General features: G+C 43.8%; 1 protein-coding gene across 1 annotated transcript in view; it reads left to right on the top strand.

Moving 5' to 3' along the window:
* LOC124617353 (T-complex protein 1 subunit alpha) overlaps nucleotides 1–14720 on the top strand; it is a 75113-nt gene that overhangs the window by 47142 nt on the left and 13251 nt on the right. The window contains exons 7-9 of the mRNA XM_047145257.1: nucleotides 155–237; nucleotides 326–466; nucleotides 6066–6177. Coding sequence (XP_047001213.1) covers nucleotides 155–237; nucleotides 326–466; nucleotides 6066–6177 — 336 coding nt within the window. The remainder of the gene's footprint in view (nucleotides 1–154; nucleotides 238–325; nucleotides 467–6065; nucleotides 6178–14720) is intronic.

The raw sequence follows: 14720 nt of genomic DNA, 5'->3' as shown, positions 1-14720 counted from the left end.
GAATTTGTGTTATGCAGTGATTAATTATCTCTACTCCTACGAGTTGTACTTGAGTTTCTCTGGAATTTCCTGCGATATGAAGCCTCTATAGATAATCTGTTAATCTGCTGGTATCACATAATGATATGAACTAAGAAGTTTTTTATTTTTTCAGCAATGCCCAAAAGAGTAACAAATGCAAAAATTGTGTGCCTAGATTTCTCCCTTCAAAAAGTAAAGATGAAGCTTGGAATACAGGCAAGTTATTCTTAAATGTTTTGAATTTTTAATTAAAAACTCTACAAACCGTTGAACTAATCTCAGTGAATTTGGCTTGTTGATATAGGTTCTTATAACAGACCCAGAAAAATTGGAAGGAATCAGGCAACGAGAAGCGGACATAACTAAAGAAAGAATTCAAAAGATTTTAGCTGTTGGGGCTAATGTAATATTGTGTAGTGGAGGTATAGATGATCTTTGCCTTAAGGTAAGTCAAATTGTTATGTATCTTAATATTGTGTTCTTGGAGATACGTGGTATGTGAAAAAAAAATACAAAATTTGAATTGTTACAGAAAGTTAGTAAACTAAATGTTCCAAGTCTTGGTTAAGAGAAATTTTCATATCACTGGCCTTTAACATCAACACATTTCAGAGTATGGATCAAGAAGGATTCTGTAGCTCACACCAAAATGTGCTATGGAATTTCTTCACGCACTGTTGGAATCTAATACAAAAGCATATCCACATTAGATAATTTATGGTGACTTCCAAATTTACTGTGACCCACAGTAAAAAAACAAATTGTGTATGGTCCGGAGAGTGTGCAGAAGCTCGATTGGTATCCTGTGTCCTGTCAACTGGCCTAATACGTTTCGATCCAGTTATGCTCATAAACCCCTATGGTAGTTCGTAGGGGTGCCATCTTGTTAGTAGTAAAACCTAATACCATCTCTCATTTCACAAATGGAAGAGAGAATCTAATATGCAAACTTGTTAGGTACTTTCCTCCAGTTACAGTGCCTACAAAACGGAAACGCCAGAGTGTCCCAAAGGAGACAACCACACCACATACTCACTCCAGACAAATTCAGCCTTTTCAACAATGTGGTGGTTATCTTCAACCCATATCAACAGTGCCATTAATTGAATTGTGCTTCATTCATCCAAATAACATTGTCATAAATCCCATTTCATGCGTAACCATCCCCTGAATCGTTTCACAAAATTGTTCACTATGCTGTGAGTTATCACCACTTAGCTGTTGCACTAGCTTTGGAATGAAAGAATGCAACCTGCTTCTCTTCTAGTAACTCTTCATGCTTAAATTATCCTGGCCTTCAAGATTTTTGAAATGAATTCTAAAATTGTTCTAATGCCATATTAGAGGATTCATCATTTGTAACTGTAAGAGATCAGCAATTCTTCACATCACGTGCTGTTTCATTGATCTCTAATTTGTCATACACTTGTAATTGATAATCTTGTAACTAAATAAGTTCCATCTTGGCTGTCTTTGAGCAGCAGCAATTATCACAAATTTGCAATATAATGTAATACCGTGCTTCTGCTCTTCAAAGCTCAAACATGTGTCTGCCATCTTGACATTATCCCTGGCCATTTAGTGGGTTAGACAGTTAAATCTATAGTTCTACTGCTATCTCTTAAGAAAACATGAAATTACTTTCTCACTGAAGTTTGATCTTGTAGGAGGTAAAATAATTTTTCTGTGACACTTCAAAGTGTTTGTACTTTTTTGTCTTACCTTGTACTTGTTTATCAGACCTTGTTGATGCAATTTCTTGAATTTCTCGAACATTGCTTAGTGCTCAGCATGTCTATGTATCTGGAGGTTATCTGTGTAGCTGTTAGTGCTACTTTTGACTCTTACATTCCGACGTACTGTTTACCAGAATTGTTTAGTGCCACTTTCTAGAATTATATATGTCAGCTGTTCTGCCATTAATGTAATTAAGCATTATGTAAACTTCAAGAATTATTAAGACAGGTACAGTAGTTAAGGTGCACTCTGGGCTTGGCAAAACTTTCTTGTGATCTTCTTGGAGCAGTTTCTTTACTGTCAGTGGTTTGCCTTGAAGATGATATAGATATTCCTCGTAGTTTCCTTGGTGCACAGCAGGTACACGATTGTAATTTAGAAAGTGCAGAAAAATATTTCTCTGTGAAAGACCTGAAGCTCTTGTTTTAACAAAACAGTGTGGCAATACAAATATTCTACAAACAAAATTCCATCTCACTATCAGAGTTGATGTGTAGTTTCTTTACCTATAATTTGCACACTCGCATATTGCAAGGATCATTCCTCCTCCTCCTCCTCCTCCTTGTCCTTCTGTCTGACATTGTGGCATGTATTCAAACCTAGGGCTAATAATCATCGTCATGACAATCGTAGATTTTAAATATGAGTATTGATTTTGTTCTGTCATACACGTTTTAAATAAAATATATTGTAAATGAATATTGAACATTGGCATGAGCAAAGGTACCACTCAATATACAAAGGGGTGTTGAACATGGACATGCAAATAAAAAATGTTGATTGGTATAGTTTATTACCAAATGTGGGTCCTTCAGAACATGCATAGCACTTCTGCAGTCACTCTCCTTTCACTGCTGCAGGACAGTCCAGTTGGACAGCTCAGTTGAACAACAAAAATGCTTATGGACTGTTTAATGCCTCATACAGACAATGAGTTCTCACCTTCATTTTATGTTTCATACTAGTCATTATTGTAAAGATTTCTGTGGGAATGCAAAACTAACTAAATGTTGTAGGACTGTTGCAGTTGTCACTGCAATTTACAATTTTTCTGTCTAAATGACAGGTTAATTATACTAAAAATTAATTTCTGCCAAATAATATGTTCAAATGGCCAAGGGTGTTGCGCAGTGTAGAGCATAATCAGGGTTGCCACAGGTTCTGTAAATTAGGGAAATCAGGAAGAGGAAAAAACACTGGAAAAAATCACATTTTTTGTCTTAGTAGACGAAATGGTTTGTTTACTGAGGTGTCGTACATCATTGCTGGCCAGGCACAACTGAGCATATGTGCTGCTTTCCTATTCCCTCATTCCTACTGCTTCTCCCCTTCGTACCACTCCCATCAGCTTGCAGTCAGTACTGCCACCACTTCTTGCCGCTAGCCTCGCAGCTCCTGACGAGACGCAGGGAGGCATAAGGGATAGTACGTTTAGATCTGATTCTTGGAGACTGTAGACACTGCCTGGAGACAGTGGTCATGTGTGCAAGAATTGTCTGAGTGATTGTGCATGTGCGCACGCGTGTACACTTGTTTCCTGACAAAAGCTATTTCTGAAAACTTAGTTGTGAGAGTGTGATTGTCTTTTCCACATGCCTGTCTATGGCTCAGCAATAATCTTTACGGTGAGTTGCTACCTATCCTCATTATTAGTGATTCGCAGAGTATTTGAACAAGTTACCTGTTGCACGAATTTATCACCAGGGTCTTATTTCATCAACGTGCTGTCTGTGGCTCGTGAATTGCTGGCCACGTGAGTGAATTTCCATGACAGGCCAAAATTGCAGGCCATTTCTGCGGATATCTCTAACAGATTGGGCCTGCTATTTCACATATCTGTCCGCAGGCTGGGTCTGTTTGTGTGTGTGGCGTAATGCGGTGGATTTTCATGGTTTATGCATGGACCCAGGACTGCCGTGCTACTCAACAGGCCAGAGGCCACGGATTTCAGGAATTGTAACTGTCTCACTGCAAGTATGTTAGACAACGTGGTGTATTATAGACACTTTATTTGTTCTAGTACATTTTGGCACCCTGAAAGTATTTTATATGTTAGAAAGCATGGACGATAAGGGGGAGGAAATTGTCAGTTGCTGGTGGTTTGTACGCCATGTACTCACATATTTCTCGAAAGAAAAATTGCCAATACCTGTAAAATAAGACATAACACAGTGGGTATTAACTGATGATAATGAACATACCAGAACTAACTTTTTATTGGCGGTCACCTACAGTGTTGGTTTACACAATTCTTCACCACCTCATACACTTCTTTCAACAGACCTACTTTTTTCTTTACTTACTTCTGAAATCAGTGAAGGTATTTTAAATGAGCCTTGCGACTACAAGGAAATGTTTATTTTTGTTACCAAATACGTTTTGTTTTATTGAAAACCACACCAGGTACGACAGTGAAAAATGCACCACATAGTAGAGCACCTCAAAGGATTTATATTCCTGCGTCAGAAGTGCCAAGTATCATCGCCAGAGTGCAGCATGGTGACATGAAGTGAAAATGGTGACTTCACAGCAGTGCGCACAAGCAGTAGTGTGGTTTGCAGAAACAAAATCGCAAATTACTGTGCAAAGAAATTATCGTCGTTTGTATGAATGTGATCCACCTGATGTGAAAACAATTAAGGATTGGTATAGGAAGTTTCTGGCAACAGGAACTGTTCTGAAACATTCTGATGGTGCACATTACAGAGTTTCAGAAGAGACAGTGGAGGACATCAGACAAACTTTTCTCAGAAGCCCACATAAGTCAATTTGGCAAGCATCTAGGCAACTTGATGTACCTCGATCAACATTGCATTGTGTAGTTCACCAGCGTCTTCATATGTGTGCTTACAAAGTGCAAATTCTGCAACATCTGACGCCGAACGACAAACCACACTGATAAAAATTTGCTGCGGATGTGCTGCAGTGTATTGATATAGATGCCAGCTTCCTGGAAAGATGTTTCGCAGATGAGGCAACCTTTCGTCTATCAGGAAGGGTTAATAGGCATATAACTTTCGGATTTGGGGTTTGCAAAATCCGCATGTTGTCATTGAAAATGTTCATGATAACCCTAAACTAAACGACTGGTGCGGCCTAATGCACGACAGGATTGTTGGACCGTTCTTCTTTGCAGAACAAACAGTGAATGGGTCAGTGTATGTGGACATATTGGAGCAGTTTGTGTACTCTCAGATACAAGACTTGCAACCAACATCATTTTTCAACAAGATGGGAGATCTGCTGCATTGGTCAACAGCTGTTCAGAAGTTCCTGGATAGGAAATATCCCAATTGTTGGATCAGACGTAGAGGACCCATTGCCTGGCCACCACGTTCACCCGACATTAGGCTGCTTGATTTATACATTTGGGGATTCGTGAAGGACCGCGTGTATGCGACCAAAGTGGACATATTCCTACTTTGCGACATCATATCACTAATGGAATTGCAACAATAACAGATTAATTGATACAGAGAACTTGGCAAGAAATTGAATATAGACTCGATAGTCTTCGTGTTACAAATGGTTCACATGTAGAGGTGTATTGATGATAAATAAATAAATTCTTTGAGATGCTCTACAATGTGGTGCATTTTTCATTGTCGTATCTACTGTGTTTTTTTTTTTTCCCCTGGGTCTTTGAAATCGGGGAAGTTTGGGTGGGACACCCTGCAAAATAAAATCAGTGGTCTTAATGAAACACACATGTTGTATGGCTTGCTTCCTCCATCTAAAAATAGTTCATTACAGATGATGTTGTGAGTACTGAAGATTTTTGCTCACTTCAGGAAACGCCTTCTGCTTGCAAGTGTTTTTTAAATAGTTCCTTGTTTGCACTATTGTTTCGTGCAACATAGCTGCAAAGCAAGATTTTAAAGTTATGTCATAACTCCCCTTGAGATCTCAAAATTTGTTTTCAGGGGAAAATGCTAAAATGTGTCCGGAAATTAGGGAAATATCAGTGAATTTCACTTGGGGAAACTTCTGGCAGCCCTGATAATGTACACTTATATAGTTATTTCATCACATATGTATCTTTACAGTAGTAAAGATATTGAGGGAACAATTGAACAGCAGCAGTGTCTAATGTTGCATTTTCAAGGTTTTTTCCTTCACATGCAAGGAGTTGAGTATTGCTTCATTTAGTGGTCTTTATATATTGGACAGTTTAGGATTTATAATTGGTTCTATACGAGTGGAAAGATACTTTGATGGAATGTATGTGTGTACATCGACTGAAGTTATTCAGGAACTTCATGCATGCATGTTTTTTATTTTATTTTTATTTTTTATTTTTTTTACAGTATTTTGTGGAAGCTGGTGCCATGGCTGTAAGGCGTTGCAAGAAAGCAGACTTGAAAAGGATTGCTAAGGCTACTGGTGCTGCATTTGTGACATCCTTATCAAACATGGAAGGTATTTGACTGTTGGATGTATAATGTAAATGCATAGACAATATTTCCTCTTCTTCTTCTTTTAAATGCCACATCACTCTGCATGACTTAATCTTGGAGGGAGTAAATTAAATGGCAAACAAAAACATCTAAAGATGTGACTCAAAACTGTCGTTGTCATTATTTCCTCAGAGAGCGTAATTGGTTTGGCAACTCCCAAATGAGCAGCAAACCCGGATTTGAGATTGTCTGGTACAAAATTTCATTAAGCACGTCATGTTCTTTACATTGTACATTGTTCTATGATTGTATAAAATAGGTCATTAGTGATGAGTTAAAATTGTGCTAAAGAAGTGCTAACCTCGACATCTAACTTTCGTAGGTAAGTTACCAAATCGAGCCATCTGAATGCGGGTCATAAATAAGTTTGTCAGATTCCGCAGGCTCTTTCCCTTCATGTGGAACAAAACAGCTCAAAAAAAGTTTAACACTTTCTTCGTACCTCTCAATGCAAGAGAGCTGAGGTCTAAGGGAACAGGGAACAAAAGGAGAAGTCCTATGGGAGGGGGAATGACTCGAACAGAAACAAAATAAAAAAAAGCATTATGTTAGAAAGTGCATATTTCCAAATTTGTGAAAACAAAATCAACTACTAGGTAACATTTGATGCTGTGTTATTCCACTTTGTGCATTGTAAAATGCTAGGATCTTCCTTGGCATGCTGTCCACAGGGTGTCAAGGTGTTGATAAAGTCGGTCCAACACTTTAATGGTGGGGATGCTGAGGTCATTCAGTGTGTGACCAGCAGCCGTGAGATAATGCACTGTAAAGCCCATCTCACACAGAAAGAACCGTATTCCGAAGGAAGGGGTACTCTGAATGGCAGATTAGATGTACTCTACACCCCACCACTACAGTACAACCTTTGGAGACAGAAGTAGTGGTGGAGGAAGAAGTAGCCACTGTATTTATTGCATACACTGGCACACTATTGGGGAAAATCAGGCGCATATTAAAGAAACACGAAGTTAAAACTGTCTTTTGCCTGCCCAATAAAACTTGAGCGTTACTGGGAAGTGTGAAACATGATCTCCACTTGCGGAAGGCTGGTGTATACCAGATTCCTTGTCAGTGTGATAAGACTTACATTGGACAGACATTGCGTACCATCAAAGATTGCTGCCGAGAACATCAAAGGCACACATGATTGAAGTATCCTAACAAGCCAGTGGTCACAGAACTTAGTTTGTCCAAAAAACACGAGATGGATTATGAGCATACCAAGAGCTTGGCCCAGACTTCTAAATACTGGGACAGCATTGTCAGAGGCCATCAAAATTCGCACCAGAGATGAACTCAACTGAGACTGTGGTTATAATCTTAGCAAGGCACAGAAACCAGCACGGAGTATAATTAAAAAAACACTCAGCAACGAAAATGATCTGCCGAGCTGGGTGGACGTAGCAACTACACACACTGCCACAGATGCCGACCCCTGCGCCCATACGGGGTGTGTACCGAAGATGGCCACCAGCCCTCAGGAGCCCATTTCCTTTGCGCACCTGACGATGACAACGTGTCTGATCGCCAAAATATTGTGCCTGTTGGCCACTATCATCTGGCAGTACACCTATGGACTCTTTGATCAACAAATACGCCGGGAGAAACTGAAGAATCAAAGCATTATTAATTTAACTGATGCATCTAGGAAGAGCTGTTCTTACATGTGGAGAAAACTCTGTTAATTTGACAAATATTTGTACTGCTTCAGCATGTGAGCTTGTTGTCGCCATTCCCTGCTAGCCAACAATTGAGCATGCCAACTAGCAAACTCAACAGTGAATATTACTCTGTGTTAGACGGGCTTAGGATTCACCTAATTCCAGACATGCTTAATTGGGTTTATATCAGCAGATACCTCACATATTTGGTCAGTTCCTGCCTTGTGAAGGAACATGTTCAGAAGGTGGGCGCAATGTGTTTGTGTGTTACCTACAGTCTTTAAAGATAGTCAATACTGAAATGTTGACTATAGGTTGGCGGATTCTGTCTCGATACTGTACAGCATTAAGTCGCTCTTGAGAGTGCTGAGAGGTGTCCGATACCTGTACACGGTACTGGACTAATACGTAAGTGACCCATCTCAATGGTGGTCACATTGGACAACCTGCCTCAGATTTACAGTGGTTCCTGGCCTCATCTACACTCTTCTGTGACAGTTGCCAGTTGTCATATAAAGCCTGCACTTGTCAGTGAAGAGAATCAAATGCCATTGACTCATGTTATATTCCAGATATTGCCCCCCCCCCCCCCCCCCCCCACACACACACACACACACACACACACACACACACACACACACACACACACACACACACACACCAGGGGGTCCACAACTCTTTTGTGGATACGTGCGTAGCGAGCACGAGACCCCGAGATAATGTGGCCTTCCGTCCTTTCTGGGCTGCATACCTTCCTTTTCCGCATCCTTCCCCATCCCCCATCTTCACTGCCCCCTCACCCCCGCCTCTTTCCTTCCCTTTCTCCCCCTCTGGGAGTATGTTTTGTGCCTACGTCCGGAGACAGACGCTCGAAAGTGTAACACATTCTTCGCTTTCTCTGCTTGCAAGTCTTCATTCTTCCTTTGTCCTTATGTTTTCCTTACCTCTTCTCTTTACCCTTTTCTCCGCTGCGGCGTTTGAGACCCCTCTTCTTTCCATTCCCTTTCTTTGTTTTTCCCTTTCTCTTTTTTCCTTCCTGTGCGTGTCTGATGGCACCTTGTTGTTAGAAACAGTCAGTGCCCTCCAGGCACAAAAATTGCTGCGTACTTCACTGCTACACACCTTCCCAGTCTGGGTGGAAACGCACCGCACTTTAAATTCCTCACGTGGGGTTGTATACACACGCTCCCTCGACGGATTGCCCGACGAGGAAATTCAACGCTACCTGTCTGACCAGGGCGTAAGGGCTGTTCATAGTCATGAAAAGGGTTGACACGAACATCGTTCCAACCCGTACTGTCTTCCTGACATTTGACAGAGTTGAACTCCCATCGAACATAAAAGCGGGCTATGAGAATTTCCACTCGCCCTTACATCCCAAACCCTACGCATTGCTATTGGTGTCAGCGGTTCAATCATACCAGCCAGTCCTGTTACCATCCGGCCTAATGTGTCACGTGTGGCAAGGATGTCCATGAGGGTGCTTGTCCACCTCCATCCCCCTCGTTGCACCAACTGTATGGGTGACCACGCTGCTTCCTCTAGAGATTGCCCCATTTTTAAAGACGAAAAGCTCATTCAGGAAATCAGAGTGAAGGAAAAGGTGTCAACCTTTGCTGCTCGAAAATTATTCGCCAGTCGAAAGCCCATTGTGCCTCAGACAGGTAAATACAGCACTGTCCTTGCCTCTCCTCGGCCAACAAAGGAGGTGGCCACGCAGACTTGTGATCTCACCTTTAGTGCCACGGTCGTCAGATCGGCCAGCGCAAAGATCACCCGTTCAACCTCCCCACTTTCGCCTGCTCACTCTGTGGCTCACCCTTCATCGGGTTCTGCTAAATCTCGTGCACAAAAGTCAGACACCCAGACTTCCAAAAAAGAGCCTACTCGTGAAGATTTTTTTATGTACCCCAACTTCACAACCATCGGTTCCTCCTACATCTAAACATCCTGTTTCCAAGAAGGCTAATAAGAAACCCAGTTCCTCTCCTTCTCCGCCACGGCGTGTCTCGTCTACAGCACCACCTGGCGGTAGCCGCCCTCGGCCGTCTTCTGTGTTGCCGAGGCGCACTGCTGGTGGCCGATCAACCGGCTGATCGCTGGTGGCAGGAGCTGCTCCTGAACAACCTATGGATCAGGATCGTCTGCCTTCGGCTGAATGCTGTTCCACGCTGTCGGTCGCAAGCTCTGAGCAGTCGTTGAGTTGACGGCAACCTTGGTCACATTCTTCCATTTTCTGTCCACCCTATGTCCATTATCCATTGGAATATCCGCGGCATTCGAGCCAATCGGGATGAATTGTCGATCCTCTTAAGATCCTACTCGCCGGTTATCTTCTGTCTTCAGGAAACAAAGCTGCATCTCCACGACCGCTTTGTTCTCCCCCATTTTCAGTCCGTCCGATTTGAGCTCCCCTCTGTTGCAGGCACTCCAGCACATGGAGCACTCATGATTCTTCTCCATGATACTCTCCATTATCACACAATCCCCTTAAACACTTCCTTCCAAGCTGTCGCTGTCAGTCTTTCCCTTTCTGGATACACCTTCTCTCTTTGTACTGTATACATTCCATTGTCCACACCACTGGCACAAGCTGATCTCCTTCATCTTCTTGGTCAGCTTTCACCGCCCTGTTTGCTGGTTGGGGACTTCAATGCCCACCACCCGCTTTGGGGATCTCCACATCCTTGTCCGCGTGGCTCACTATTGATAGACGTCTTCCACCAAGCAGATCTTGTTTGCCTCAACACTGGGGACCCTACATTTTTGTCTGCCTCCACGACAAATTTCTCTCATTTGAACTTTCTGGTCGGTACTGTTCCGCTAGCTCTGCGCTTCGAATGGTTCGCCTTTGCTGATACACAGTCGAGTGACCACTTTCCATGTGTCCTTCGATTGCAGCCACAACTGCCGTGTATGTGCTCGCGACACTGGAAGTTTGCCCAAGCTGATTGGACACTTTTTTCGTCTCTAGTGACATTCGATGACGGTCACTTTCCTAGTGTCGACGATGAGATCACTCGTATTACGGACGTTATTCTTACAGCTGCGGAATGTTCAATACCTCGCACTTCCGAACTGCCCCGGTGCCCCCCAGTTCCTTGGTGGAATGAGGCATGCCGTGACACAATACGTGAGCGGCAACGTGCTCTTTGCGTTTTCAGACACCATCCTACTTTGGGCAACTGTATCCGCTATAAGCAGTTCCGTGTGCGATGCCGTCGCGTCATCCGCGATAGCAAGAAGGCAAGCTGGAACTTCTTTACTAGCTCATTTAACACCTTCACTCCGTCCTCGGAAGTTTGGAGTCGGATTCAACGGTTATCTGGTGCGTCTAGTTTCTCCCTGGTCTCTGGGCTCACTGTCGCGCATGATACATTAGTGGACCCCCGTCGCAATTTCTAACTCATTGGGCCAACACTTTGCCGAGATTTCGAGCTCTTCAAATTACCCGCCAGTGTTTCTCCCGAAGAAACGTGCAGCGGAAGTGCAACCTCTTGCTTTCTCCTCTCAAAATCGCGAAAGCTATAATACTGTTTTCTCCATGCGGGATCTCCAACATGTACACTCTTCTTCTCGCTCCTCCGCCCCAGGAACGGATGGTATCAACATCCAAATGTTGCTGCTTTTATCATACCATAGTCTGCGATACCTCCTTCGCCTTTATAATCGAATTTGGACTTTTCCCAGACAATGGCGGGAAGCTATCTTCGTTCCTGTTCTGAAACCTGGAAAGGACAAACATCTCCCTTCTAGCTATCGCCCCATTTTTCTGACGAGTAATGTATGTAAGGTTTTGGAGCATATGGTGAATTGCCTTTTAGCTTGGTGGCTTGAGTCCCGCAGTCTTTTAACACCTGCCCAATGCGGTTTCCGAAACCATTGTTCTGCAGTTCACCGTCTTGTTGCTCTCTCCACTTATATCATGAACAATTTTCTCCGGAAACGCCAGACAGTAGCAATATTTTTTGATCTGGAGAGAGTATACGATACCTGTTAGAGGACAGGCATCCTCCGCACACTGTTCTCTTGGGCCTTTCGAGGTCGGCTGCCCCTTTTTCTTCATGAATTTATGACAGAGCGCACATTTAGGGTGCGGGTGAACACTACTCTCTCCCGTACTTTCTCCCAAGAAAATGGGGTACCCCAGGGCTCCGTGCTAAGTGTTGTACTGTTTGCCATTGCCATAAATCCAATTATGGATTGTCTCCTTCCTGATATCTCGGGCTCCCTCTTTGTGAACAATTTTGCGATCCACTACAGCTCTCAACGGACCAGCCTTCTTGAATGACGTCTTCAAGGATGTCTCGATCGCCTCCACTCTTGGAGCATCGAAACAGGCCTCCGCCTTTCTCCCAGTAAGACCATTTGTGTTAATTTTTGGTGTCGTAAGGAGTTTCTTCCACCTTCCTTACATCTAGGACCTGTCACCCGTCCGTTTTCGGACGTCGCTAAATTCTTGGGTCTTATGTTTGACAGAAAAATGTGCTGGTCATCCCACGTTTCCTATCTTTCGGCTCGCTGTCTGCGATCCCTCAACACCCTCCGTGTCCTGAATGGTACCTCCTGGGGAGCGGACCGAGTGGTCCTTCTCCGCCTCTATAGCACCTTGGTGCGCTCGAAATTGGACTATGGGAGCATAGTTTACTCCTCCGCTCGGCTGTCTATTCTTCGGCATCTCGACTCTATACACCAACGTGGATTATGTTTAGCGTCTGGAGCTTTTTACACCAGCCCTGTGGAAAGCCTTTATGCTGGGACTGCTGAACCTCCGCTGTCCAATCGGCGAGCTGTCCTTCTGAGTCGTTATGCTAGCCATCTGTCTTCCATGCCTGCTAATCCGGCCCATGACATTTTTTTCGACGCCTCCTTGGATTTAGGGTATGGAGGTCGCCCTTCCTCCCTACTACCACCGGGAGTCCGATTCCGTCAACTGCTCCATTCTCTTTCCTTCCGCTTTCCTAAAACTTTCTTGACAACTTGGGGTACAGCACCACCTTGGCTCCGTCCCCAGACCTGCCTGCTCCGTGACCTTTTTCAGTTTCCCAAGGATGGTACCCCTTCACTTGCTTATCGTCGGGCATTTGCTGCCCTATGTGTACAAATGAAGGAAGCCACATTTATTTACACTGATGGCTCAAAAACATCGTCTGGTGTAGGGAGTGCCTATATTGTTGGCGACACCCCAAGTCGATTTCGGCTTCCCGACCAGTGTTCGGTTTATACTGCGGAGCTCTATGCTGTTCTCCAGGCTGTCCAATACATCCGTCGCCATCAGCGGATACAGTATGTTATCTGTTCAGATTATCTCAACTCTCTCCTCAGTCTCCAAGCTCTCTACCCTGTCCACCCTCTGGTCCACCGGATTCAGGACTGCCTCCACTTGCTCCACTTGGGGGGGCGTCTCTGGTGTTCCTCTGGATCCCAGGACACGTTGGTATCTGTGGAAATGAGGTGGCCGATATAGCGGCCAAGGCTGCAGTCTCTCTTTTCCAGCCAGCTATTCGCATGATTGCCTTCGCCGATCTATGGAGTATTTTATGTCGTCATGTTGCTCTTTTATGGCATGCACATTGGTCGACACTTCCCAATAATAAATTGCGGGATGTGAAAGCTCTTCCCTGTGCTTGGACCTCTTCCTCCCGAACGCGTCTTTGGGAGGAGGTAATTTTAACTAGACTCCGGATAGGGCACTGTCTTTTTAGCCATCGACATCTTTTAAGTGGCGATCCTCCCCCACTCTGTCCCCACTGCTCTCAGCTGTGGACGGTAAGACACCTTTTACTTGAGTGCCCCTATTTTACTCCGTTAAGCGCTCGTCTACAGCTGTCACCTGATATATCTTCCATTTTAGCGGATGACACGTGCTCAGCCGATCGCGTTCTTGAGTTTATTAGTGCCAGTGAGATGACATCAGTCATTTGAAGCTCCTGTTGGGGACAACCAACCCCCTTCTGTAGTGGTTTTTTAAGCTTTCCTTCTGTTTTTGGTTTTCCCCACTTTTTTGAGTTTTGCTCCCATTGCTGCTGGTTTCCAGTTTAATTTTTTAGCTTTTTTTAAGTCACAGACCGGGCGCTAATGCCCGTAGCAGTTTTGTGCCCTAAAACCGTAACAAGAAAATAAAAAAATCTAGATATGGCCCCTTGCCCACCTTTTTTGTACTCCACAGCAGTGTAGTTTTTCAGTGTAGTTCACCTAATAACCAAATTGATCATGTGGAGATGATTGCGTAATGTTTTGGTTGACACAGCCCTCCTATTTGTCCCAAAAAACGAGCCCACGGTTCTGTTGCATTCTCTTTGGATAATTTGTAGATAGTGATCATCAGCTGGTGTTGAGCACAGGCAGCCACTAAGAGGCAGATCTTCCGTTATTCTCTCACAGTAACAGCTGAATATCCGATATTGCTGTGGTATGTGCCAGTTCAGTACGCAACTTTGCATTTTTATGGCCCTTCAAGTCTAAGCTTCAATAGTAGTGCAGAAGCCATATTCTCCTGTTCTCTGTTGGGGCTCTCCTTAGGGCTCACTGTTCTTTGGCAGGTTCGTGCTTGACTACAACGGAACCTCAGCCTTTGCAGCATCTTTTCTGTTCTGTACTGCATATCTACCGTCTTGCTATCCTCTTCCCCCTCCCTTGAGGAACATGTCTGGGATGGTTTTGGAAATATGTTTGGCATTTTCAGCAGCTGATATCAGAACAGCCTCTCCACTGTTTTTCATTCCTTTTTTTCTTCCTTCATTCTCCTTCCCCTACCCATTCTCCTTCCCCTACCCATTCTCCTTTCCCTACCCTTTCTCCTTTCCCTACCCTTTCTCCTTTCCCTACCCTTTCTCCTTTCCCT

This window comes from Schistocerca americana, chromosome 1, assembly GCF_021461395.2.
Source record: "Schistocerca americana isolate TAMUIC-IGC-003095 chromosome 1, iqSchAmer2.1, whole genome shotgun sequence".
In the NCBI taxonomy this organism is placed as follows: domain Eukaryota; kingdom Metazoa; phylum Arthropoda; class Insecta; order Orthoptera; family Acrididae; genus Schistocerca; species Schistocerca americana.
This window is presented reverse-complemented; position numbering and strand designations above follow the sequence as displayed.